This window comes from Erinaceus europaeus, chromosome 3 (assembly GCF_950295315.1).
Source record: "Erinaceus europaeus chromosome 3, mEriEur2.1, whole genome shotgun sequence".
NCBI classification, from domain to species: domain Eukaryota; kingdom Metazoa; phylum Chordata; class Mammalia; order Eulipotyphla; family Erinaceidae; genus Erinaceus; species Erinaceus europaeus.
Window position 1 is genome coordinate 63,205,636 of NC_080164.1, and position 26,756 is coordinate 63,232,391.

Genomic DNA, 26,756 nt, shown 5'->3' on the forward strand with positions numbered 1-26,756 from the left:
GGGGGTGATAGAGAAGAGGGAGAGACAGAGAGACTCCTGCAGCCTTGCTCCACCATGTGTGAAGCTTTCCCCCTGCAGGTGAGTACCGGGGTTCAAACCTGGGTCCTTGTACACTATAACATGTGCTCAACCAGGTGTGTTACCACCTAACCCCATTGCCAAGAATCTTTTTACTGACAATCCCAGTGGCCTAGAAATGTGGTAATTTTACCTCAGAGACTTTTCTGAAACAAGTCAAAGATATATATAATTTTTGGATAGAAACAGAGAGGGATTGAGAGTGAAGGGGGGAGAATGAGAGAGAGAGAGAGAGAGAGACCTGCAGCACTTGTTCACTGCTTATGAATCTTTCCCATTACAAGTGAGGGAGGGGGCAGGGGCTTGAACCTGAATCCTTACTCATGGTAACCTGTATACTCAACCAAGTGCATCACCACCTGACCCTCAAGTCAAGGTATTAAAAAAACCATAAGATGTCAATAGCATAAACATCCTTAGTAACTCAAGAGTGTAATGTATAATTTCTCACTATACAATCAGAACCAATTAAAATACATCTTTGCATTATTAATTTTCACTCTTTTTTTTCTTTTTTAGTAGCACCATTCCCACCACCCAAGGTCTGTGTCCCTACCCCCACCCCACTACAGTGGAGCTGAAAAATTTGCCCTCCCCCATCCCCCAGAGTTTTTTACTTTGCTGCAATACTCCAATTATTTTCACTCTTATTAAATACATCCTTGGCAATAGATTGAGATGAATTTATGACACCCAAAATTTCAACAAATAAGTAGCATTGCACCATGAAGCAGAATAGATGCCACTGAAAAGATGACTTTTTTTTTTCCAAATTTGTAAGAACTTGTTTTTTAAGGTTTATTTATCATTTAGTGAAAGTGACTGGGGAAGAGAGAGAGAGGGGAAAAAAAAAAAAAAAGAAACTGTGCCAGGATAGCCTGAGGGTGCTTCTTCCTGAGCAAGCACTCTCTGGGTTGGAGAGAACTCAACTGGAGCCAAATTAGGCTGCTGCTTGGGAGAGGGATCAGGAACTCCTGCCGAGCTAGAGCTAAAGTTGCAGGAGATACACTCTGGAACTCTGGGAGCCAGAAAGCAATCCCAACTGTGTTAAAACAGAAGAGCAGCTGTATATATACTCACCAAGTAGGGTGGAAACAGGATGTGAGGTAAGAGGGTGGAGCAAAAAGATTGGTGGAAATCAGGGTGTGACAAGGAGCGGGGGCGGGGCAAAAAGAGAGTATGAACCAGCGGGATTAAACCAATGGCCTGGAGGCAGGGTGGTGCTTAGTTAACAGTGGTTTATGTAAATAGACTGAAGCTTTAAGTGGGATCAAACCAATGCCCTGCAGGCATGGCGGTGCTTAGTTAAGCAGGATTGGGGGGAGGGGGAGCTGGCATACTGCTCAACAAAACAGAACATTACTCTGATATATGTGATGCAGAGGACCAAACTGGTGGCCTCATGCTTACAAGTCAAGCACTCAGGGTGCCACCTTTTGGGCCATGAGAACGAACATCTTATGAACGAAATGAGTTACTGGTCTATAAGTAAATCCTACTTTTAAAACAATTTCAAGGATTGATGTTTTTGAATAAGTTTCATGTGAATTTTCTAGTTCAAAAATAAAATTTTTATTTTTAATTTGGTAAAAATAAGTGGTCCGGGAGGTGGCACAGGGGATAAAATATTGGTCTCTCAAGCATGATGTCCTGAGTTCAATCCCCAGGCAACACATGTACCAGAGTGATGTCTGGTTCTTTCTCTCTCTCTCCTACTCCTCTCATTAATAAATAAATAAAATATTTAAAAATTCAGTAAAAATAACAAAATGTATCACCCTAGCACTTTTTTTTTTTTGTCTCTAGGGTTATTGCTGGGAGTCGGTGCCTGCACTAGGAATCCACTGCTCCTGGAGGCTATTTTTTCCCTTTTGTTGCCCTTGTTGTTATCGTTATTGTTGTTGTTGTTATTGTTGTTGTTATTGCTGTCATTGTTGGATAGGGCAGAGAGAAATCCAGAGAAGATGAGGAAACAGGGGGAAGAGAAAGATAGACACCTGCATACCGCCAGTGAAGCGACCCTCCTGCAGGTGGGGAACCGGAGCTCTAATGGAATCCTTACCCTGGTCTTTACACTTGACGGCATGTGTGCTTAACCTGCTGTGCTACCACCTGGCCCCACCCTACCCACTTTTAAGTGTACAGCTTAGTAAATAATTACAAGTATATTCACATTGTTTTGCATCTAGCCTGTAGAACCTTTTCATCTTGCAAAATTGAAATTAAAAAAAAATTATTCCCTTCCGTTGCCCTTGTTGTTTTATTGTTGTTATTGATGTTGTTGTTGGACAGGACAGAGAGAAGTGGAGAGAGGAGGGGAAGACAGAGAGGGGGAGAGAAAGATAAGACACCTGCAGACCTGCTTCACCGCTTGTGAAGCGACTCCCTTACAGGTGGGGAGCCCAGGGCTCAAACTGGGATCTTTACACCGGTCCTTGAGCTTTGTGCCTCTTGTGCTTAACCCTCTGTGCTACTGCCCGACTCTCTGCAAAATTGAAATTTAACAACTTCTAAACAACTCCTTAGTTTTCCTTCTAGCTAGACCTTGTCAGTTACCTCTTTACTTTCTGATTCTATGAATTTGACTCAACTAGAGTAGAATCTTGATAAGTATTAAAATAAATAGGGTAGTCTATTCGTATTGATTAGAGTCAGAACGTTGTATTGGTCTTTTTCTCACTGATTTATTTCACTTAACATAGTCTCCATGTTGTATCATATGTCAGAATTTCTGTCTTCCTTTGTAAGACTGAATTATATATATTTATATATCATAAAATATTCCATTATAACTATGTCTATCAGGCTTAAACATTTTTCTATCAATGGACACAAGGTCAGTCAGGATTGAGAGTAAATTATTTGTGCAGTTTATATACTTAGAACCTGTCATTACTGTCACCAAGTGTCAGTAAGTATATAATGTGGGGCTAGAATTGAATTTTCTTGGGTAAAGAAGCAGGCAGCATTCTGATTTCTTCTCTCTGAGTCCTTGTTCATTTGTTCCTTAATTCATTCAGGGATCACTGCAGACTCTGAGTCCATGCACTGCAGTCAAGAGGGCAGAGAGACATAAAATCAAGCCCAACTTCTTCCCTTGACTGATAGTGAAACTCAGATATTTAACTTCACTCAACCCAGTTTCCTCATTGTATAACAAGGAAAATAATGTCCGGCCCATAGGGTTATATGAATATGAAAAGTTAGGATGTTTATAAAGAAGTTTATAGTCTCTGGCACATAATGAACACTCAGTAAATAGTGATTATAAAGCATCATAATTGCCAAGGAGCCAAAATTTACAGTAGGCCTATTCTGCTGTGTTCATTTTTTTCCCCCTCTAGTCTTTTAGAATGGCACAGTGGGTAAGCAGGAGCTGAGACTGGCCTATGGCAACCAAAGCCCTGAGCTGTGTGCCCAACCTTGCAGGGTGCACCTTTGCCCAGCATACGCTTCTAGGAACCACTGTGAAGAAGGATGTTCCATGGAGCAATGTGGAAAAGGCCTAGGAGAGGTCAGTTGCATTAAGATCCTGGGAGGGAGAGATATCTCAGCCTGTCAGAGAATACAGCTTGCATTCCTGAGGCCCCAGGAGCCATAGGTTGCCAGAATTGAGCAGTGCTCTGGCCTCTCCCCACTCCTTGGTCATAATAAATAAATATTAAATATCTTATTTTAATTTGTCTATATCTATATCTCCATTGCATAGTTGAGTAATTTTAGCCACACATTATTATCAGGTCATGAAGATGCCTTAGGACTTTTGTTACTCCTTATTTTATCACACACAGACCTTTTGATAACAGAGCATTCATTGTCTCAGCCAGACTAATATTGAAAGTTCTGAGATCAGTATGGAAAATTAGTAACAAAACAACAGGCTGTGGCATACCTGATTAAGTTCATGTAGTATGAAGCACAAGGACCCGCATAAGGAACTGGGGTTGAGCCCCTCGCTCCCCACCAGCTGGGGGTCCACTTCACATGTGGTGAATCAGGTCAATAAGTGAATTTTTCTCTCCCTCTGTATCTCCCCCTCCTCTTTCAATTTCTCTCTGTCCTATCTAATAAAATGAAAAAAATGCAGTAGATTTGTAGTGCTGACACCAAGCCCCATGGATAACCTTGAGGGTGAAAAAGAAAGAAAAGAAAAAAGAAAATTGGGGGGCTGGGCTGTGGTGCAGTTGGTTGAGCATACATGGCACAAAGTGCAAGGACCGGCTCAAGGATCCCCATTTGAGCCCCCTGAAGCAGGTCTGCAGGTGTCTCTCTCTCCTCTTCTCTGTTTTCCCTTCCTCTCTCCATTTCTCTCAGTCCTATCCAATGACAGCAATAACAACAACAATAAAACAACAAGGGCAACAAAAGGGAAAAAATATCCTCCAGGAGCAGTGGATTTGTAGTGCAGGCAATAACCCTGGAGGCAAGAAAAAAAAAAGAATATTCCTGTAGACAGGGAGAGGGAGATAGTGTAATGCTATTGGACTCTCAGGCTTCAATATCCCAGGTTCAGTTTTTTGCACCACCATAAAACAGAGGTGCACAGTGCTCTGGTTAAAAACAAATACCCTTACTACTCAGCTATTAAAAATGGTGACTTCACCGTTTTCAGCCGATCTTGAATGGACCTTGAAAAATTCATGTTAAGTGAAATAAGTCAGAAACAGAAGGATGAATATGAGATGATCTCACTCTCTGGCAGAAGTTGAAAAACAAGATCAGAAGAGAAAACACAAGTAGAACCTGAACTGGAATTGGTGTATTGCACCAAATAAAGGACTCTGGGGTGGATGGGTGGGTGGGGGGTAATACAGGTCCAAAAAGGATGACAGAGGACCTAGTGGGGGTTGTACTGTTATATGGAAAACTGGGAAATGTTATGCATGTATAAACTATTGTATTTATTGTCAAATGTAAAACATTAATTCCCCAATAAAGAAATTAAAAGAAAGAAAGAAAAAAAATACCCTGTATACAGTTAATAACCAATGGAAAATGTAATTAAAAATTAAGAATACTACCATAAAAGCCATGAAATACTTGGGAATAAATGAAACATGTCCAAGACGTATATGAAGAAATTTAGAACATATCATGAAATGATACTAAAGAAAGTATCAAGGGGCACGAGTGGTGGTGCACATGTTACAATACGCAAGGACCCAGGTTCAAGCCCCCCAGTCCCTGCAGGGGGAACGTTTCACGAGTGGTAAAGCAGTGTTGCAAGTGTCTCTCTGTCTTTCACCCTCTCTGTCTCCCCTTTCCCTCTCAATTTCTGACTGTCTCTATCCAATAAATAAATAAAGAGAATAAAAATGTTTTTAAAGCATTAATAAAGGAAGACATTGTGTTCATGAAAAGAAAACCTGATCCTTAAAGATGGCAAGTCTTGGGAGTCAGGTGGTGGTGCAGCGCCTTAAGCGCAAGTCACCAAGCTCAAGGACCCGCACCAAGTGCATGAACCGGCATAAGGATACAGGTTCGAGCCCCCGGCTCCCCACCTACAGGGGTGTCACTTCACAAGTGGTGAAGCAGGTCTGCAGGTATCTATCTTTCTCTCCCCCTCTCTGTCTTCCCCTCCTCTCTCCGTTTCTCTCTGTCTTATCCAACAACAACGACATCAATAACCACAACAATGTTAAACAATAAGTGCAACAAAAGGGAAAATATATAAATATTTTTAAAAAATTTAATGCCTTCATAGGGAGTCAGGCGGTAGCGCAGTGGGTTAAGCGCACATGGCACAAAGCACAAGGACCAAAGGAAAGATCCCGGTTTGAGCCCCCGGCTCCCCACCTGCAGGGGACTCACTTCACAGGCGGTGAAATAGGTCTGCAGGTGTCTGTCTTTCTCTCCCCCTCTCTGTCTTTCCCTCCTCTCTCCATTTCTCTCTGCCCTATCCAACAACAATGACATCAATAACAATGATAATAATAACCACAACAACAGTAAAACAACCAGGGTCACAAAAGGGAAAAAATGGCCTCCAGGACCAGTGGATTCGTGGTGCAGGTACTGAGCCCTGGTAATAACCCTGGAGGCAAAACAAAAAAACAAAAAAAATGCCTTCATTAAAAAAAAAAAAAAAGATGACAAGTCTTTTTTTTTTTTTAAGATTTTATTTATTTATTAACAAGAAACATAGGAGGAGAGGTAAAGAGCCAGACATCACTCTGGTATATGTGTTGCCAGGGACTGAACTCAGGACCTCATGCTTGAGAGTCCACAAGATGGAAAATCTTTTTAAACAAATTAATAGGGAGCCTGGCGGTAGCGCAGCGGGTTAAGCGCACGTGGCGCAAAGCACAAGGACCGGCATAAGGACCCAGTTTGAGCCCTCGGCTCCCCACCTGCAGGGGAGTCGCTTCACAGGCGGTGAAGCAGGTCTGCAGGTGTCTATCTTTCTCTCCCCCTCTCTGTCTTCCGCTCCTCTCTCCATTTCTCTCTGTCCTATCCAACAACAACAACATCAATAACAACAATAACAACTACAACAACAATAAAAAGACAAGGGCAACAAAAAGGGAAAATAAATAAATACAATTTTTAAAAAAAACAACACAAATTAGTAAATTCAGTGCAGTTCTGTTGTCCGGGAGGTGGCGCAGTGGATAAAGCATCGCACTCTCAAGCATGAGATTCTGAGTTCAATCTCCAGCAGCACATGTACCAAAGTGATGTCTGGTTCTTTCTCTTCCTATGTTTCTCATTAATAAAAATAAATAAAATGATTAAAAAATAAATTCAGTGCAATTCTAATACAAAGTCAAAGTTTGCCATAGATCTTGACAAGCTGTCTTGAAATACATATATAATAGAAAAAGTCAAGGGCTAAGGACAGGCAAGACAATTTTCAGGATATCAGACTTTACTATAAAGCTGTGGTACAAGTGCATGGTTACACAGTAAGATGGCTAGATACAATACAACTAACAATACAACTCTCACTAGGTCTTCTATCATCCTTTTTTGACTCTGTTTTTGTATCTAGCCATCGTATTTGTTATGGATATACAAACTATTGTATTTACTGTCAAATGTAAAACATTAATCCCTCAATAAAGAAAAAAAACCAGAATCAAAAGCTGAAATAGTCCTATATATGATACCAAACCTTATATGTGAAAGGTAGAGCTAAAAGTCAGTGGAAAGGAGTTCAATGATTGTTACTGGGACAACTGAAGATTCATACAAAAAAATAATAGTAGATTCAATCCTCAGCACCACCATAAGCCAGAACTGAGCAGTGCTCTGGTCTCCCCCCCAACACACACACACTTTCTCTATATCTCTCATTAAAATAAAGTAAATTAAAAAAAGAAAAAGAATTATATTGAATACTTAACTCACAGGGCACATAAAGATAAATTCCAGATAAATTGAAATAACAGTGAGAAAGTAAAAATTTAATGCTTTCATGAGAAAATGTATGTAGATGACCAGCAAGATGTCAAAGACTGGTTCTTCTAAACCCTGCAACTGTGAAAGAGGTGGGGGAGGCAACCTGGTGAAAACAGCTAATTTTGGAAAAAGAGGAAGGATGAAGGAGTAATGGAGACTGGCAAGTCAAGGAAGGCAGTGAGTTAGGGCTGGAGGCCTCAGAGTAGTAGTAAGAGATGGTGGGGGCCCGGGGCTGTGGGAGGCGAGGCCCCATAATAACCAGGAGGCCTGTATTGTGCACAGCTCAATCTCCTCTCTGGAGAACAGGTGCTCTGCTTTACACTTTCCATGGCTTGAGCACAGAAGTGGTTTTAGATGCTGCCAAGTATTTTACTACTTTTCCTTCTCATGTCTTTCTCCTTCCTTCAGAAAGAGGAAAGAGTTATGTGAGCCTATCAAGTGGGTTAAGTTTCTTGGAGAGATACTACCAATTGCTTCATCTTTATGCAACAGACATTTATTAAGCACACATTTGGGTGGGTGCTAATACAGGCATGAAGGACCCCTATTAATCACCCATGACTGCATGATCTGGATGGGGAGATAAACTCCCCAACACAGGCAGCACCAGGAAAAGAAGGCAAGCCTTGTTGACAGGCTGCTAGGGCCGTGACCCAGGTCTGCTCCTGCCCTCGGGTTAAGTGCACATAGTACAAAGAGCAAGAATGGTGCAAGGATCCCATTTCAAGCCCCCCGACTCCCCACCTGGGGGGGGGGGTCACTTCACAAGCAGTAAAGCCGATCTGCAGATGTTTCTCTGTCTCTCTCCCTCTCTATCTTCCCATCCCTCTTAATTTCTCTCTGTCCTATCCAATAAAATGAAAAAAAAAAAAAAAAAAGGCCTCCAGGAGCAGTGGATTCATAGTGCAGGCATGGAGCCCCAGCGATAAACCTAGAGGCAAAAAAAAAATTGTGTTAAAAAAAAAAAAGTGTGGTCCGGGAGGTGGCGCAGTGGATAAGGCTCTGGACTCTCAAGCATGAGGTCCCAAGTTCAATCCCTGGCAGCACATGTACCAGAGTGATGTCTTTCTTTTTCTTTCTCCTATCATTTCTCATGAATAAATAAATAAAATCTTTAAAAAACAAAAGAATTTTTATGTTGTTATTTCACTGCTTCTGGCCAACATTTTTTCCAGACAGAAAGACACAAAGACAGAGAGACTGGGGAAAAGACACTAACTACAACACTGAATCTCCCAGTACAGTGGAGGCCAGGCCCAAACCTGGGTCACACGCATGGCAAAGTAGGCACCTTCTCTGGTGAGCTACCTTGCCAGCCTACAGTAAGAATTAATCCATGTGGGTGTGGGGAGAATTAAGCATGAAAATGTGTATAGCCTGCAGAGCAGTGAGCTCTTATGATCATCATTTTAATGGTTATATTGTTAATACCACTACAGAAGGGCTGTGATAGATTTTGTGTCAAGAAAGTTGCGAGGAAACAGTGATGAAAGACATACAGAAATCACTCCTTTGAAATGGGACTTAAAAGGATTAATGGGTCTTAATCAGGGATAAAAGTTGTGGGACTGTGGGAAGATTATGGCCTAAGGTTCAGGCAGAGGAAAGAGCAGATAGGAACTCACAGATTGTGAGTTAGGAGTGAGTATGGCTTACTGCGAGACAGCTGCTGGCTAAGAGATCTGGAAGAAAAGGGAGAAGTGACCACGAGGCTGGGAAGGAGGCAGTGGGGCTTGGGGGAGAGGGGCTTCGTGGTCAAGGCTCTTTGGCTTGGATCTGTTTGGTTTGCTGTTTCTTTTTCTTGAAAAGAATGATTTACTCGTTAACACAGAGAGGAGAGAGAACCAGGTAATCACTATGGTATACATAACACTAGGGATAGAACTGGGACCTCCTGCTACCAAGCCTAATGTTCTAGTCACTATACCACCTCCTGCGTCATGCTTATTTCTATTTTTTTCAAAATAGATTTAAAAGAACTTACCATTTTAATTCTTTCTTATTAGTGATTTAATACTTACTTATAAAATTATAAGATAGTAGGGGTATAATTCCATACCATTCCTACCACCAGAGTACTATGTCCCCCATTCACTCCACTAGAAATTGCAATAGTTCTCCCAAGGTCACAGATATGGGTTGACTTTATAACTCTCTCTCTCCATATATATATATATTTCACTCCCTCTTTGTCACACCTACTACTTTTGAGTGTTCTTCCTCTTTTTCCTCCTTTCTCTCTCAGTTAGGCTTCCTCTGATGTTTTCCAAATTTGCTTTCCTTTGTATAAAAACAAGATTCCTAGTGACAAATGCATAGGGTCCTGGTGAAATTAGGGTTCAGAGCCCTCTGTTTATCTCCCCCTATTATTTACCCCTCTGGGTATATGGACCAAAGTTCTTTCTGGAATGCAGAAGGTAGGAGTTCTGGCTTCTGTAATTGCTTCTCCACTGGACATGGGCATTGGCAGGTGGATCCATACTCCCAGCCTGTTTCTATCTTTCCATAGTGGGCTAGGGCTCTGGAGAAGTTCTGGGACACATTGATGAGGTATTCTGCCTAGGGAGTTCAAGATGAAATTGTAGTAGATTCTGCAACTTGGTAGCTGAAAGGTAGTAAGATATAAAGCAGGACAAAATGTTTAATAGGAATCAAAAATTAGTAGGAGTGCAGGTGAGAGTAGGGATCCTAGGGTGGAAAAAAGCTAGGAAGTCTATTTTAGGTATGTTCTTAGGGGCCTATGACTTTAGTAATCTTTGCTTGATCTTGATAGTTAACATGGAGATGGAATAGAAATATTGTCTGGGAAGATAATGTCAGTTGAGAATAGGGCTTTTCTTCTTCTAGCATTTGCCCTTCTTCCGTAGCCAGTCAACAGCGTCAGGTTGAGCCTGATGTAAAGTTTCGAGACCTCCTTTGAATCTGGAGAGGTGGCAGCCATTGACTATGTGGGTCATAGTCTGTCAGGAGCCGCAGGGGCAGTTCGGGTCATCTCTGGCTCCCCAGCGATGGAACATAGCGGCGCACCGGCCATGGCCTGTTCGATAGCAATTGAGGAGGGCCCGATCATAACGTGCTAGGTCAAAGCCGGGTTGACGCTTGCAGGGGTCTGTGATGAGGTGTTTGTTCTTTACCTCAGCTGACTGCCAACTCTGTTTCCAAGAGTCTGGAACAGAGAAGTTCAGTGTAGGCGTAGGGGACCAGATTGGGTGACGAGACGTCAAGCGTTGGACAGGGTGGGCGAAGAATAGGGCTGAAAAGTTGCATTAGGGCAGAGAGTAGCTCTCAAACTTGAAGAAAATATATAAATACTATTAACTGTTTACCACATAGATCTGACCCGGGGCTCATATCTAGTCATATTTAGCACAGGAGCCTGTATAATCTCCCTGTCCCTATCAGACCAAGCTCACAATCCAGGATCACAGTTGGGAACATTCTAGGCCTCACACATTTCAGGACCAGTCTTCCTCGAATGGCAGGGTAGGCTGACCCAGCCTCCCTTCAGAGAGTGGAGCAGTCCCTACCATTGCTACGTTATAGTGAGGGTAAGGCCCTGGAAAGACCCACAAAAGGACTTACTTACCATTTTAGTTCTACCCACTACCCATGGTCAGTGGAATGGTGAGTATTCTTTTTTTGCCTCTAGAGTTATCACTGGGGCTCAGTTCCAGCACTACAAATCCACTGCTCCTGGTGGCCATTTTTTCCCTTTTTTTTTTTTTTTTTGATAAGACAGAGAGAAATTGAGAGAGGAGGGCATTATAGAGAAGGAAAGAAAGACAGACACCTGCAGCCATATTTCACTGCTTGTAAAGTGTCCCCTCTGCAGGTTGGGAGCCAGGGGCTTGAACCCGGATCCTTGTGCAGACCCTTGCACTTAGTACTATGTACCACCTGGCCCCCATATGTTAAGTATTCTTTTTTAAAAAACATTTATTTATTTATTTATTCCCTTTTGTTGCCCTTGTTGTTGTAGTTATTGTTGTTGTTTTTTTTAGTTTTTGTTTCCTCCTTTATTTATTTATTTATTTTAAATTTATTTCTTTATTGGGGAATTAATGTTTTACATTCAACATTAAAAATAATAGTTTGTACATGCGTAACATTCCCCAGTTTCCCATTTAACAATACAACCCCCACTACGTCATTTATCATCCTTCATGGACCTGTATTCTACCCACCTACCCACCCACCCCAGAGTCTTTTACTTGGGTGCAATATCCCAATTCCATTTCAGGTTCGACTTGTGTTTTCTTTTCTGATCTTGTTTTTCAACTTCTGCCTGAGAGTGAGATCATCCCATATTCATCCTTCTGTTTCTGACTTATTTCACTCAACATGATTTTTTCAAGGTCCATCCAAGATCGGCTGAAAACGGTGAAGTCACCATTTTTACAGCTGAGTAGTATTCCATTGTGTATATAGACCACAACTTGCTCAGCCACTCATCTGTTGTTGGACACCTGGGTTGCTTCTAGGTTTTGGCTATTACAAGTTGTGCTGCCAAGAACATATGTGTACACAGATCTTTTTGGATGGATGTGTTGAGTTCCTTAGGATATAACCCCAGGAGAGGAATTGCAGGGTCATAGGGTAGGTCCATTTCTAGCCTTCTGAGAGTTCTCCAGACTGTTCTCCACAGAGGTTGGACCAATTGACATTCCCACCAGCAGTGTAGGAGGGTTCCTTTGACCCCACACCCTCTCCAGCATTTGCTGCTGTTACCTTTTCTGATGTATGACATTCTCACAGGAGTGAAGTGATATCTTATTGTTGTCTTTATTTGCATTTCTCTGACAATCAGAGACTTGGAGCATTTTTGTAGTTATTATTGTTGTTGTTATTGACGTCATCATTGTTGGGTAGGATAGAGAGAAATGGAGAGAGGAGGGAAAGACAGAGAGGGGGAGAGAAAAATAGACACCTGCAGATCTGCTTCACTGCCTGTGAAGCGACTCCCTTGCAAGTGGGAAGCTGGGGGCTCAAACCTGGATCCTTATGGCTGTCTTTGCACTTTGCGCCACATGCACTTAACCTGCAGCGCTACTGCCCAACTCCCTTTTTTAAAATTTTTATTGGGTAGAGACAGTCAGAAATCAAAAGGCAAGGAGGTGATTGAGAGGGAGAGTTACAGAAAGAACCCTGCAACAGTGCTTCACCATTCGAAAAGCTTACCAGGGGCTCGAACCCATATCCTTGCACATTGTAACATGTGCATTCAACCAGATGCACCATCACCTGGCCCCGAAAACTTATAGGGCATTGATAAACAAAACAAAAAAACCAAGTTGGGAGCTGGGTGGGGGCACGCTCAGTTGGGCATACATATTACTATGGGCAAGGGCCTGCATTCAAGCCAGGAAACTTCACAAGTAGTGAAACAGTGCTGTAGGTATCTCTCTTTCTCCCTTTCTTTCTTTTTTTCAAATATTTATTTATTTATTCCCTTTTGTTGCCCTTGTTGTTTTATTGTTGTAGTTGTTATTGCTGTCATTGTTGGATAGGACAGAGATAAATGGAGAGAGGAGGGGAAGACAGAGAGGGGGGAGAGAAAGATGGACACCTGCAGACCTGCTTCACCGCCTGTGAAGCGACTCCCCTGCAGGTGGGGAGCCGGGGGCTCGAACCAGGATCCTTATGTTAGTCCTTGGGCTTTGCACCACGTGCGCTTAACCCGCTGTGCTACCGCCTGACTCTCCCTCTTTCTCCCTTTCTGTCTCCACTTCCTCTCTCAATGTCTCTCTGTTTCATCAAAGAAAATAAAAATATAAATAAATAAATATCAAACCAAACCCCACATCAGTATTTTCTATAGCTTGGAAAACTACTCTTGACATTGGAGATAAACATTTTTCCATCGAATAGAATGAATGCCAATGACATTTTCTTTTTCTCTCTGTCTTCCCTGCAGGCTTATATTTGGCACCCTTTACCCTGCATACTATTCCTACAAGGCTGTGAAATCAAAGGACATTAAAGAATATGTAAGTAGCACTATTTTGAGGGGAGGTGGTGGTGGCTGGGGCTAGGTGGGCAAGAAGTCGTGGGAGAAGAATCCTCTTTGGTGTGGGCACTGGAGGCAAGAGTCCTTTTGTTACTCTTGTTTTTGAGTTTGTAGTTTGACCAGTGATCCACTCCTACTTAGATCTCTTCTTTGGAACCATGCTGTGGAATGAGGAAAACAGGGAGATATCATAAGAGGAAATTGGATCTAAAATTGGAGACATGGGGCCAGATAGGTGACTCAGTGGTAAAGGTCATGCCTCTGGTGCATGGGACCCTGGATTTGATCCCTAAATGCTGCACAAAATTTAAACAAATTGGGAGTCAGGCAGTAGCACATTGGGTTAAGCACAGGTGGCATAAAGCACGAGGACTGGTGTGAGATCTTGGCTGGAGCCCCCAGCTCCCCACCAGCAGGGGAGTCGCTTTACAGGCAGTGAAGCAGATCTGCAGGTGTCTATCTTTCTCTCCCCCTCTCTGTCTTCCCCTCCTCTCTCCGTTTCTCTCTGTCCTATCTAACAATGGCGACATCAACAACAACAACAATAATAACTACAACAATAAAACAACAAGGGCAACAAAAGGGAATAAATAAATATTTTTTAAAAATAAAACAAATTTAGAGACCCTACAGTCTACCACATACCACTGTATGCCTTGCACGAGTGACTTCACCTCTCTGAGCCTTAGTTTTCTTGTCTGGAGAACACTATAAAGACCCTTACTGGGAAACAGTTTGGTATCAAGGGCACCTAGAGTGCAACAATCCTGGCTCAGATACTCTGACTCTGAACCCCGTTCCAGTTTTGTGACTCAGACACCCATATTTAAGCCTGGTTGATTTATAAGGTTTCTGTGGGGGCAGAAGCTGTTCATCATCCTGTATCAGTCTCCCACAGCACCTGGCAGAGGACTGAGCATGTGAGAAAAGGATCCATAATATCTCCTTCCTGGTTGGAGGACTGTATTATCTTTAGTTGATTTGCTCTAGATGTGCCAGGCACATTTTGTCAGAGCCATAAGACAGCTAACTGGCAAAGACTGCCAGGGAGTGGAAGGTGAGGGAACCCTACCCCTTCCCATTCAAGATGTAGTTTTTTTTTTTTTTTCCTCCAGGGTTATTGCTGGGGCTAGGTGCTGGCACTATGAATTCACTGCTCCTGGTGGTCATTCTTAGCAGTTTTTAAAATTGTATAGGACAGAGAAGAATTGAGAGAAGATGGGGAAGATAGAGAGGGAGATAGGTGGTCCAGGAAGTGGCGCAGTAATAAAGCATTCGACTCTCAAGCATGAGGTCCTGAGTTCAATCCCCCACAGCATATGTACCAGAGTGATGTCTGGTTCTTTCTTTCTCTCTCTCTGTCCTCCTTTCTCATTAATAAGTAAAACATTGTGGTCTGGGAGGTGGTACAGTGGATAAAGCAGTGGACTCTCAAGCATGAGGTCTTAAGTTCGATCCCCGGCAACATGTGTACCACAGTGATGTCTGGTTCTTTCTCTCTCTCTCTCCTCCTATCTTTCCCATGAATAAATAAATAAGATATATTTTAAAAAGTGATTGAAAGAGGAGAGAGGGAGAGAGAAGGATAGACATATGCAGACTTGCTTCACCACTTGTGAAGCTTCCCCTCCTGCACGTGGGGAGTGGGAGCTCGAACCCAGATCCTTGTACAGGTCCTTGCACTTAGTATTTTGTGTATTTAACTGTGTGCACCACCACCTGGCCCCCCAGGATGTAGATCTTTTCATTAAGAAACGAAAGTGGGGGGTTGGGCAGCAATAGCAACAATAATAATAACCACAACAATGATTAAAAAAAACAAGGGCAACAAAAGGGGAAAAATAGCCTCCAGTGGATTTGTGGTATAGGCACCGAGCCCCAGCAATAACCCTAGAGGCAAAAAAAAAAAAAAAGAAAAGAAAGAAAGAAAGAAAAGAAAAAGAAAAACTCAAGTGAAGTAAAGTAAAAAGAGAAAAAGCATCTGTTTTAAAAGAGACTGAAGTCAAGTCCTGGCTCTGACATTTGATTAACACAATGCTGAATGAGATGCTTAACTTTTTTTTTCCAAGCAGGAGAGATCCACTATTTTCTTTTTATTTATTTATTTGTTTGTTTGTTTACTATTTTATCAGAGCACTACTCAGCTTTGGTTTATGGTGGTATGGAGGATTAAACCTGGAACTTTGGAGTCTCTTTGCATAACCACTATGCTATCTACCCCTGCCTGAGATGCTTAACTTCTAAAAGCCTTGGTTTCCTCATGTGAGCAGTGGGGTGGGGTGGGGTGGGAATTAGCAGTTCTGACCCGCTCTCCCCCACCCAGTGCTGTGAGAAAGGATTTTTGCTTTCCCTCTTTTAATCAGAAGATGTCACTTGACATATTTGGCACAGGTAAAGAAACTCAGAGTGGGCTTGAGAAGTCCTTATTTTCTTTCTTTTTAGAAAAGAGTATTTTTGTGGTCCAGGAGGCGGTATAGTGAATAAAGTACTCAACTCTCAAGCATGAGATCCTGAGTTCAATCCCCGGCAGCACATGTACTAGAGTGATGATTGGTTCTTTCTCTTTTCTCCTATCCCTTTCACTAATTTAATTAATTAACTAATTAATTAAATATATTTTTAAAAAAGAAATAAAAGAGTATTTTCTTTAATTTTTAGAAGTGACAAATGTACTTTTAATTGATTTACAGGTAAAAACTACTTACCAAAAGCCAGTAGCAATTTCAGCCCTTAATCTGTTGAAGCCCTATCTTAGTCTTGAGACCTGGGTTAACTGGCTATGTTTGTTGTTTCTCTTCATCCACAGAGTTAGAAAACCAGGGCATCATAAAAGTTAAAATGAAATGTGTGTGGTGTATTGCACTAAAGTAAAAGACTCTGGGGTGGTTGGTGGGGGAGGGTTCAGATCCTGGAACATGATGGCAGAGGACCTAGTGGGGGTTGTATTATTATGTGGAAAATTGGGAAATGTTATGCATGTACAAACTATTGTATTTACTGTCAACTATAAAACATTAATCCCCTAATAAAGAAAAAAATCTTTTAAGAAATAAAATAGGAGGCTGGGCGGTAGTACAGCAGGTTAAGCACACATGGTGCAAAGCACAAGGACTGGCATAAGGGTCTGGGTTCAAGCCCCCAGCTTCCCACCTGCAGGGGGGTTGCTTTACAAGCAGTGAAGCAGGTCTGCAAGTGTCTGTCTTTCTCTCCTGCCCTCTATCTTCCCCATCCTCTCTCTATTTCTCTCTGTCCTATCCAACAACAACAGCTATAGCAACAATAACAATAACAACCACAACAAGGGCAACAACAAGGGTAATGAAATAGGAAAAATAGCCTCCAGGAGCAGTGGATTCGCAGTGCTGGCACCGAGCCCCAGCGATAACTCTGGAAGTAGTTATAATAATAATAACAATAATAATAATTAATAATAATAATAAATTGTGTGGCTGGCAGCTAACTCCAGTCCCTTATATTCCATGTGTTTTCTTTTGCTCTTCTGACATGTTGATATAAGCTTTTGTGGCATCCTTGGAAGTCCCTTTCATCTTACTCCAGACATCCCACTTGGCCTTGTCTTTGAAGTCCAGCTTCCCAGGTCATTCTGTATTTATCGATATGTCACCTGCAGTTACCTGTTGTAGTAGCTGTAGCTGAACCTCATTTTTTATGTGTGGATTTGGTCTTAAGGTTCTTAGCTTCCTCAGAAACTTTGTTAAATGCATCCTGAAGCATGGAGGACTCCAGGGAGCCTGTGGAGGTGGTGACACATAGAAAATGCTAGCCACTGGGGCTGGGTAGTGGTGCACCTGATTGAGTGCACATGTTACAATGTGCAAGGATCTGGGTTCAAGCCCCTGGTCCCCATCTGCAGGGGGAAAGTTTGGCGAGTGGTGAAGCAGTCTTGCAGGTGTCTCTGTCTTTCTCCCTACCACCCCCTCCCCTCTCAGTTTCTGGCTGTCTCTATCCAATAAATAAATAAAGATAATATCAAAAAAGAAAAGAAAAGAAAAACATTAGCCACTCAAAGTCCAACTGGCAGTGCCTTTAGAGGTGCAGTGCAGATCATGTCAGCTCATGTTTATTTTTATAGGAGAGAGAGAACCACCAGAGTACTGCTCAGCTCTGATTTATGGTGGTGCCAGGGCTTGAATCTGGACCCTCGAGGTTTCACACATACTAATTCTGTGCTCTAATATGTCAAGGTATTACTCTAGGCCCCATTATTTTCTTTCTTTGATTTCCATGATGAAATCAGCTGTCTCAGGTTGACTTGAGCCTGAACTCACCTCTTCTCTCTTAGTTTCCCAGGGCTGTATCCACTAACTTGCTTTTGCTACTGACCAGGGCCAGACAGGTATTCTCCCCTCAGGAGGCCAGGTCCCTAGAATCTAAGAGTGGGAACTATAAATAGCTGTTGAATTGCAATCAAGAACCTCTGATTCTCAATTGGACTGATTGGCAGAGGGTAAAGCATTAGGCAGCCTCTCCTGAACTTTCCAGCTCAGTGCACAGGGGAGCAGTGCGAGTAAGGAAGTACCACAGGGGTGAGTGACTATGGGTCAGTGATAATCTTCCATGTGGGGACAGAGATTCAACTCTTGTCAGTTCACCTAGGAGATACCAGACCCTGGTCCATTGTTTTTTTTAAGTCTGAACTCACAGGAACCTGGTTCATGACTAAAAAAGACAATTCATTAATTCAGAATGAAGAAGATACATAGCTGACAAGCAGAAAAGCTGTTTGTTTTGGCTGGTTAGCAACATGCTTTTTCTCACTAGGGAAAGTGTTGAGAGTTAAGATTAGAAGGCTTCTGGGTACAAGTGGAAGCAGCAGGAGCTGAATAGTAATAGGGAGGTCTTCCTTTTCCTCCTGAACGCTCTCTCACATGCACTCTTTCATACTTGCTCACCACTCCTTTAATCAGTGTACCCGTTTATCCAAAAGAACAGTCTAGGAATTTTCCAGTCTTTCCTTCACCATCCAACTCTTAACACACAAATCTAATTGACAATGATGTTGATTTATTTCTATTCCTTTGATAATTATCCACTCTGAACCCACTGCTACTGAAGACCATTTTTTCCATTTTATGGGATAGGATAGAGAGAACTTGAAAAGGGAGGGGGAAATAGAGAGGGAGCGAGAAAGACACCTGAAGACCTGCTTCGCCTCTTGTGAAGCGTCCCCCCTGCAGTTGTTTATTTATGAGAGAAAGAACCAGAGTATCACAATGGGACATATGTTGCCAAGGATTGAATTTGGGGCCTCATATTTGACAGTCCCGCTGTGTTCTTTATCTACTATATCACCTTCAAGGCCACTGTTACCATTATTTTATTACCAGATTTCACATTACCATTGTTACCATTTATTGCTGTTATTGGATTAATCCAACACAGACTACTCTATCACTAGCAGAGACTGGAAGAATTTGGATTTTATTTTGTTGGAACAAATAAATAGACTTTTTTCCCCTAGAAGATTTTTAAGTAGGAGTGTCATGGGATGAGTTCATGATTTTGAAAGATTAATATAGGGATAGCTTGTAGAATGGGTTGGTGAGGAAAAGCCCAAGAAACCAGGGAAGTAGTTAGGAGATTTGTAGTGGTTCAGGAGAGGAGGAGAAGGAGGCCTTGGAAATGGAAAAGGATCATTATGTGGGAGAGATTAAAGGAAAGATTACACCTCTGTGGTGGCCCATGGGGCTCTCTCACAGGAAAGGGTTCTTAAGTAGCTGGTGAAGATTACTATCATTTCATCTTAGAGACTCAATCTGGTTAATGTACCCTTCAAGGTGTGCTTCTATAGAGCCCTGCAGAGTTAATTTACCCAGTGTTAGTCCTGATGAAAAATCCCAAATCCAGGGCTGGAGGACTAGCTCACTTGGATAGTGTGCTTCTTTGCTATGTGTATGACCCAGGTTCAAGCCTGGTCCACACCACTTTGGAGGAAGCTTTGGTGCTGTAGTCTTTTAACTCTGCCTTCTCTGTCTCTATTTTTAAAAAGTAAATAAAAGGAAAGAGAGAAATCTCTAATCCCTCCTGTTCTGTAGGTCTTCCTGGCTTACTCATGGACTTTTGAAGGCTGCTTAGGGTCTAGTCTAATTCTGAACCTGGATCATTGAAGGAAACTTATTTATGCCCAGATCCAAGTTCTGGAACTAGCTGCAGCATGGATTAGCAGTACTGGCTACATTGCCTGGACATACCTCATCAGCACCCATTGCCTTGGTCCATTCTCCTTAAAGTTGGGCTTTCACTTATAGTTGGCCTTTTCTCCCAACTTTGTTACTTTCTCTTCCATCAGGTCAAATGGATGATGTACTGGATTATATTTGCACTTTTCACCACAGCAGAAACATTCACTGACATCTTTCTTTGTTGGTAAGTACTTCCGGAATCAGTATATTTTATTTTATTTCTATGTTGTACTAGTGATTTAAAAATGGTTTACAATATTATAAGGAATCAGATCTCATTTTTTCCAAAGAAATATTAGGAGGTTCCTGTCTGCCTCATGGAGATGAGAGTAGTGGGCTGGACCCAGGCAGGAGTATGTGGTTGGTTAAATAGTCTTTGCTTCATTGTCCAGCCTTCACTCTGTCTGATGCTTGCTGGCCTCCTGATGTCCTCCTATCCCTGCTCATCAACATCAGGAGTCTCATGCCCTCTGTTCTAGAGGTATTAACATTTCCACCTTCGTGTTTGTGGCAAATGCAAGCCCTGTCTACTGATGGATATGTTTCTTCCTGGTCACTTTATCCATGGACCTGGCCTTTTAGAGTTAAGCCTAATAAGTGTGCAATCAGTGTTTTTGGAGTTGATTTGATTTGGGGGTAGTGTGGTGGTGTACAACTTTCTACTGCTGCTGTAATGAGTTACCACAAATTTAGCATCTTGAAACAACACAGATATAGGACATCACAGTTTCTGTCTATGGCCATACCACCCTGAACACACCCGATCTCATCTGATCTCTGAAGCTAATCAGGGTCAGGCCTGGTTAATACTTGGAAAGGAGATATCACAGTTTCTGTGAGTCAGAAATCCAAGGAGAGTCAACTGAATCCTCTACTAAGATCTTCACAAGACCAAAGTCTAGATGTGGGCTGGCCTGGTTCTTATCAGGAGGTGCTGGGAGGATTCCATTTGTAGGTTAATTTGCGTCATTGGCAGAAATCAGTGCCTTGTGGCTGCAGAACTGAGGTCAGTATTTCCTCGGTATATGTCAGCCTCTTCATGTTCAAGCTGAAATGGCCTGTTGAATCCTTTTCACTCTCTAGATATCTTTTGTTGTTGTCTTTTTTGCTTATTTTTTTAATGCCTGGGGTGGACCCCAGAACCCCATAGCTGCAAGGTATATTTACTCTGCTGCTGAGCTATATCCCTGGCCCATCAAATCTTATCTTCCATTACCAGTTAGAGAAAGGTATTTTATATTATTATTAATTTTTAAAATCCTTGTTTACTGGATAGAGACAGCCAGAAATTGAGAGGGAAGGGGGAGATAAAGAGGGAGAGGGCCAGAGAGACACCTGCAGCCCTGCTTCACCACTTGTGAAGCTTGCCCCCTGCAGGTGGGAACGGGGGAGGCGGGGCTCAAACCCAGGTCCTTCTGCATTGTAACATGTACACTCAGCCAGGTGCACCACTGCCTGGCTGTTGTTTTCGATGGGTTAGGTTGTTTTCACCAGGCTAGCTTCACGGGTGGGTAACAGACGACCAGGGACTCATGGTTGAGCTGTAGGCAGTATCTCTTTATTCATGCAGGACGCAGCACAATCTAAGACGAGCTAAGTTAAACTCAAAGTACAGTACTGTATAACTCACAATGCTGTCTTTATATATACTTGCCAACTAGGGTGGAAACAGGATGTGACATAGAGAGGGTGGAGAGAAAAGTGACTGGTGAAAATCAGAGTGTGACAAAGAGGGGGCAGATTAGGCGAGAATCCTATCACTGAACCACAAATGCCCTGGAGGGAGGGTGGAACTTGTTTAACAGTGGTTATGTAAATAGAATGAAGTGGTTATGTAAATAGAATAGTGTTAAGCAGGGGGGATTTAAACCAAATGAAACAGAAGGGGTCTCATGCATACCAACAATTCCCCTTTTCTTTTTAACTAGTGGCCATTGTGGGGTGAACAGAAACCTATATCATACAGGCATTTTCAAAAGAACTGGCATAAGACATGGAAAACAAAATAGGCGAGCAGCAATAACCAGTGTGATGCCAAGTGGAGCTTTTCTTGCCTCAAAGGGCAAGGCCTAGCAGGCGAAAGGGCATTTCTTGCCTCTGGGAGTGCTTCATGCCTCTGGGGGCATCTCTTGCCTCAAAGGGCGTTTCCTGCCTCTGTGGGCATCTCTTGCCTCTTGGGGCGCTTCATGCCTCTGTGGGCATAACCTAATAAGGAGGGGGAGTTTTCTGCCTCTGGGGCAGAGCCTGCAGGTGAGGGGACATTGTCTATAAAGTCTCAAGGCAATTGGCTGAAGTTAGTCTTTGAGAAACACAGCAGTGTGCACCAGTAAGTCCAATGGAGGTGTCAGTCCAAAGTAGCTGACCACAGAAGAAAATGCCGGAGGATGAAACGCTGCACGTCTGTCTCGATGGGGAATGTCGGCCACCAGAATTCTGCTTTTCTGTAGAGAGTGATCTTTGGAGTCTGTGAATCTGTTTCTTCAGGACGTGCCAGTCCCTAATTTCTATATATATATTTTTTTAATATTTATTTTATTTATTCCCTTTTGTTGCCCTTGTTGTTTTATTGTTGTAGTTATTATTGTTGTTGTTGTTGGATAGGACAGAGAGAAATGGAGAGAGGGAGGGGAAGACAGAAAGGAGGAGAGAAAGATAGACATCTGCAGACCTGCTTCACCGCCTGTGAAGCGACTCCCCTACAGGTGGGGAGCCGGGGTTCAAACCGGGATCCTTATGCCGGTCCTTGTGCTTTGCTCCACCTGCGCTTAACCTGCTGCGCTACCGCCTGACTCCCTAATTTCTATATTTTAAAGTCTGTTTAGGACAAGGGAGATAGCATAATGGTTATGCAAAAAGATTTGCATAACTGAGGCTCCAAAGTCCCAATTTCAGTCCCTCATACCACCATAAACCAGGGTTGAGCAATGCTCTGATTAACAATAATAATAATAAGGCAGGGTTAGATAGCATAATGGTTATGCAAAGAGACTTTCTTGCCTGAGGTTCCAAGGCCCCAGATTCAGTGCCCTACACTACCCTATACCAGAGCTCAGCAGTGCTCTGGTGGTAAAAAAAAAAAAAAAAAGTAATAATTAATAATAAAGTCTGCTTATTACTTGCTTTAATTCTATCTGCAAAGTCTCTTTGCTATGGAAGGTAACATATTTATAGCAGTAACACTATAATATGAGAAGTCATAAGACAAAAATTCTACCTTTCATAGTAGGGCATCTGATACCTGGTATATTAGGAGCATCTATACAGATATATGTAGAATCTCGCTCTCTTCCTGACCCACAGGGGGGCCTCATCTGGCCCTTCTTAACTGTGTCTGTCCAGGAGGCTAATGTATGAGACCCTAAGTTCAAGCCTCAGCATAGGAACACGACAGCACTGAGAGAAGCTATTTCATGTTGCTTCCATTTTAGATGGCAGAGTGGCCCTGTGGTGTTTTCCCCTGTTCATTCTCTATCTCTCTCTCTCATTCTCTTCCTCTCTCCCTCCCTCCCTCCAGGGTTTTTGCTGGGGCTCAGTGCTGGCACTTTGAATCCACTGCTCCTGATGGCCATTTTTTCTGTTTTATTGGATAGGACAGAGAGGAATTGAGAGGGGGAAGAGAAAGATAGACACCTGAAGACCTGCTTCACCACTTGTGAAACGACCCCCTTGCAGGTGGAGAGCTGGGGACTGAACCAGGATCCTAACGCAGATCATTGCCCTTTATACTATGTGCGCTTAACCCAGTGCACCACTGCCTGGCCCCCTTCCCTGTATCTCTCTGTCTGAAATAAACAGAATGAAAAAGTAGATCCAGGAGTGAGGACTCAACCATTGAGTCCTTGACACTTAAAAAAAAAAAAAAAAAAAGGCCTTTTTTATATAATAAACAAAATAGCTTAATGTGACAGATCACCCTTGGCATTGGTTGAAGACCATGTATTTGACCCTGAACTTGCCAAATTCATCTTCTTTCTCCTTGGGAAAATTGTTTTCAGGACAGAATGTCCTCCATTATTAATTACCAGAGTGTTCAAATGTCGGAGATTCACACGTCTGTTCTTTCTCTTGTCTGACTGTAAAACATTAAACAACTTTGATAGGAAAGTGTCCTCAGGTGGGAGTAGATAGCATAAAGGTTTTGTTTTATTGTTTTTTAAAAGATTTTATTTATTTATGAGAAAGATAGGAGGAGAGAGAAAGAAACCAGACATCACTCTGGCACATGTGCTGCCGGGGATCGAACTTGCGACCTCATGCTTGAGAGACCAAAACTTTAACACTGTGCCACCTCCTGGACCACAGCATAAAGGTTTTGCAAAGAGACTCTCATGCCTGAGACTCCAAAGTCCCAGGTTTAATCCCCTGTACCACTGTAAGCCAGAGCTAAGCAATGTTCTGGTTAAAAAAAAAAAAGGAAAGTGTTCTCTTGCTGCTGGCTAGAGGCAGAGGACAGAAAGACCTGAGTGAGGAAGGGAGTGGGCACACTGTTGACGTGGATATCTGTAAACACTGTTAAGGAGCTCTGCGCTGACTTGCTGAAACAACTTTCCTTCCTTCCCTTCTTCCTTTATTTATTTTTTAAATTTCTTTATTGGGGAATTAATGGTTTATCCTCACAGTGAAATACAATAGTTTGAACATTCATAACATTTCCACAAAACAATTCAACCCCGTTAGGTCCTCCTCTGCCATCATGTTCCAGGACCTGAGCCCTCCTCCCCCACCCCAGAGTCTTTTACTTTGGTGGTCTTCCTTTATTTTTAAAAATAAGTTATTGTTATTTATTTATATTTTTTCATCTTTTTATTTTATTTATTATTGGATAGAGACAGAAATTGAGAGGGGAAGGGGAGATAAGGAGAAAAAGAGACAGAGAGACACCTGCAGCCCTACTTCACCACTCATAAAGCTTTTCCCCTGTAGGTGGGGACCAGGAGCTTGAACCTGGGTCCTTGAGCACTGCGATGTGAGTGATCAACTAGGTGCGCCACTGCTTGGCCTTCTTTCTTCCTTCCTTTTTTCTCTCTCTCTCTTTTCTTACAGATTGGGCGTGTTCAGGGTGGTATGGCTGTAGACTCCTCTCTTTCTTCTTCTTTTTTTATTTTTAAATCTTCATTTATTTGATAGAGACAGCCAGAAATTGAGAGGAAAAGGAAGATAGGGAGAGAAGGAGACAGAGTGACACCTGCAACACTGCTTTACCACTTGTGAAGCTTTTCCCCTGCAAGTGGGGACCAGGGGCTTGAACCCAGGTCCTTGCGCACTGTAACATGTGCGCTCAACCAGGTGTGCCACGACCCGGCCCCTTCTCTCTCTTTTCTAAGGTGGATGCCTATGAGGGATTTACTTCTCTGACACTTCAGACTAGCATAGGTATCTTTCCCCCTGAGTGCATCGTGTTTTCAAGGTACTTGGAATTTGTAATCAGGTAAAGTAAGACATGCATTCTGGAAAAGACTGTCATGAAAGAAATAAATGCATAATTCTTATAAAAATTTATTTTTATAAAAAGCAGAGTGAATTTTACATGTGCCAGAGTAAAATAGAGAGACAAGCTCGAGCTCCTCTGTGGTACCTGTGGTGCTGAGGATCAAACCAGGAGCCTTAGGCCTGGTAGAGCCAGTCCTGTGTTCTACCAATCAGATGATTTCCTTTACTATTCAGTAAAAAAAAAAAAAAATGCCATTCTTACTGATCCCTAGAAATATGAGGCACAGCATGCCAAGCAGGGCCACACAGGAAACACCAAAATCAGCTGGGAGGGAGGAAATGTGACACTTTGATATCAAAGCTTGTATTGACCTTGATTATTAATACAAAAATCACCAAGGCTTTGGTCACTAATACATAAATCACCAAGGCTTTGATTATTAAAACAAAAATCACCAAGTAAGAACAGCACAGGTAGGGAACACCTCCTGCTTTGTGGAACATTCACATTCCAGGGGCACTTTTCTCCCTAGAGATCCCATCACAGTTTCTGTGTCTTTTGTTATTCCTGTATCTGTGTCCTATTAAGATTAATATTCTACCTGTATGTTTATGCGATTCTCTTGCCCCTATGCATCAGAAGCCGTGGTTCATAGAAACTTTAAGCTTGTTATGTTTCTAGGGGCCTTAAACAAATTGAACAGCCCCATTTTTCATAAAATCTGTTCCATTGTTTGATCAAGGAGTTTTGTTTTGTTCTTTACTGAGAAGGCACCAAGGTGGTGCTGACCTGGCCAGCCTCTCCATAAAGTTCAGCTCTCTAGCTGGAATCCATCTTCTGTGTATGCTCACTATGTGAACTAGGTTCTTGTGTACTATTTGTACTATTCCTGCATTAGGAAGTGGGAGCATAATAGTGGGTGGTAGATTAAAAGGTCCAGTGTATCTAGGCAGGTTCCATAACTTTCCATATATTAATTATGCTATATAAGGTGGCTCCTCCACTGTGGGAACCACCAATCTTTTAGTGGGAATACTAATGGAAGTGGTGTAGATAAAGGGGGAAACATTTCTTCCTCTTGGAGTCTCTTAAAAAATTCTGCATTATTGGTATTCCTTGTTCCATTATGATCAGTCTTACAGAGTGCAGTGCAGGTTTTGTTACTACTTTTGTTATTGATCAGGCTCTGAGCCTGGCCATAGGTAAATATTATTAGGACCACACAGAGCTTAATCCTAAACCCTATACATGGCAAAAGGCAAGATGGTTTCAGTTTGGCCTGGAGAGTTCAGCTGTGCTGAACTTCCTGCGAAGCTAGTACTGTGTCAAGCAGCTCACATGGCGGCGCCTGTGCCATGGAACATTCTCTACCGTTGTTAATCCAAGTTGAGGGTCCTATTTTTTGATCCAAGTTGAGAGTCCTATTTTATAAGCTGCCCCAATTTTCAGGACCCATCGTCCTCAGGTGGATCATAGAGTATGTTGTTCCTTCAGAGGATGGAACATTCTCACCATTTTTTTTTTTTAATTTATTTTATTTATTCCCTTTTGTTGCCCTTGTTGTTTCATTGTTGTAGTTATTATTGTTGTTGTCGTTGTTGGATAGGACAGAGAGAAATGGAGAGAGGGAGGGGAA

The 26,756-nt window shown here is 42.4% G+C and overlaps 1 protein-coding gene and 1 pseudogene across 7 annotated transcripts in view; one reads left to right on the forward strand and one right to left on the reverse strand.

Moving 5' to 3' along the window:
- Positions 1 to 26,756, forward strand: part of REEP1 (receptor accessory protein 1) — a 121,689-nt gene that overhangs the window by 49,597 nt on the left and 45,336 nt on the right. For all 7 annotated transcript variants that reach the window (XM_060187308.1, XM_060187305.1, XM_060187309.1 and 4 more), the window contains exons 2-3: positions 13,394 to 13,466; positions 19,797 to 19,873. In XM_060187308.1, coding sequence (XP_060043291.1) covers positions 13,394 to 13,466; positions 19,797 to 19,873 — 150 coding nt within the window. The remainder of the gene's footprint in view (positions 1 to 13,393; positions 13,467 to 19,796; positions 19,874 to 26,756) is intronic.
- Positions 16,957 to 17,221, reverse strand: LOC132537669 (acyl-CoA-binding protein-like; annotated as a pseudogene).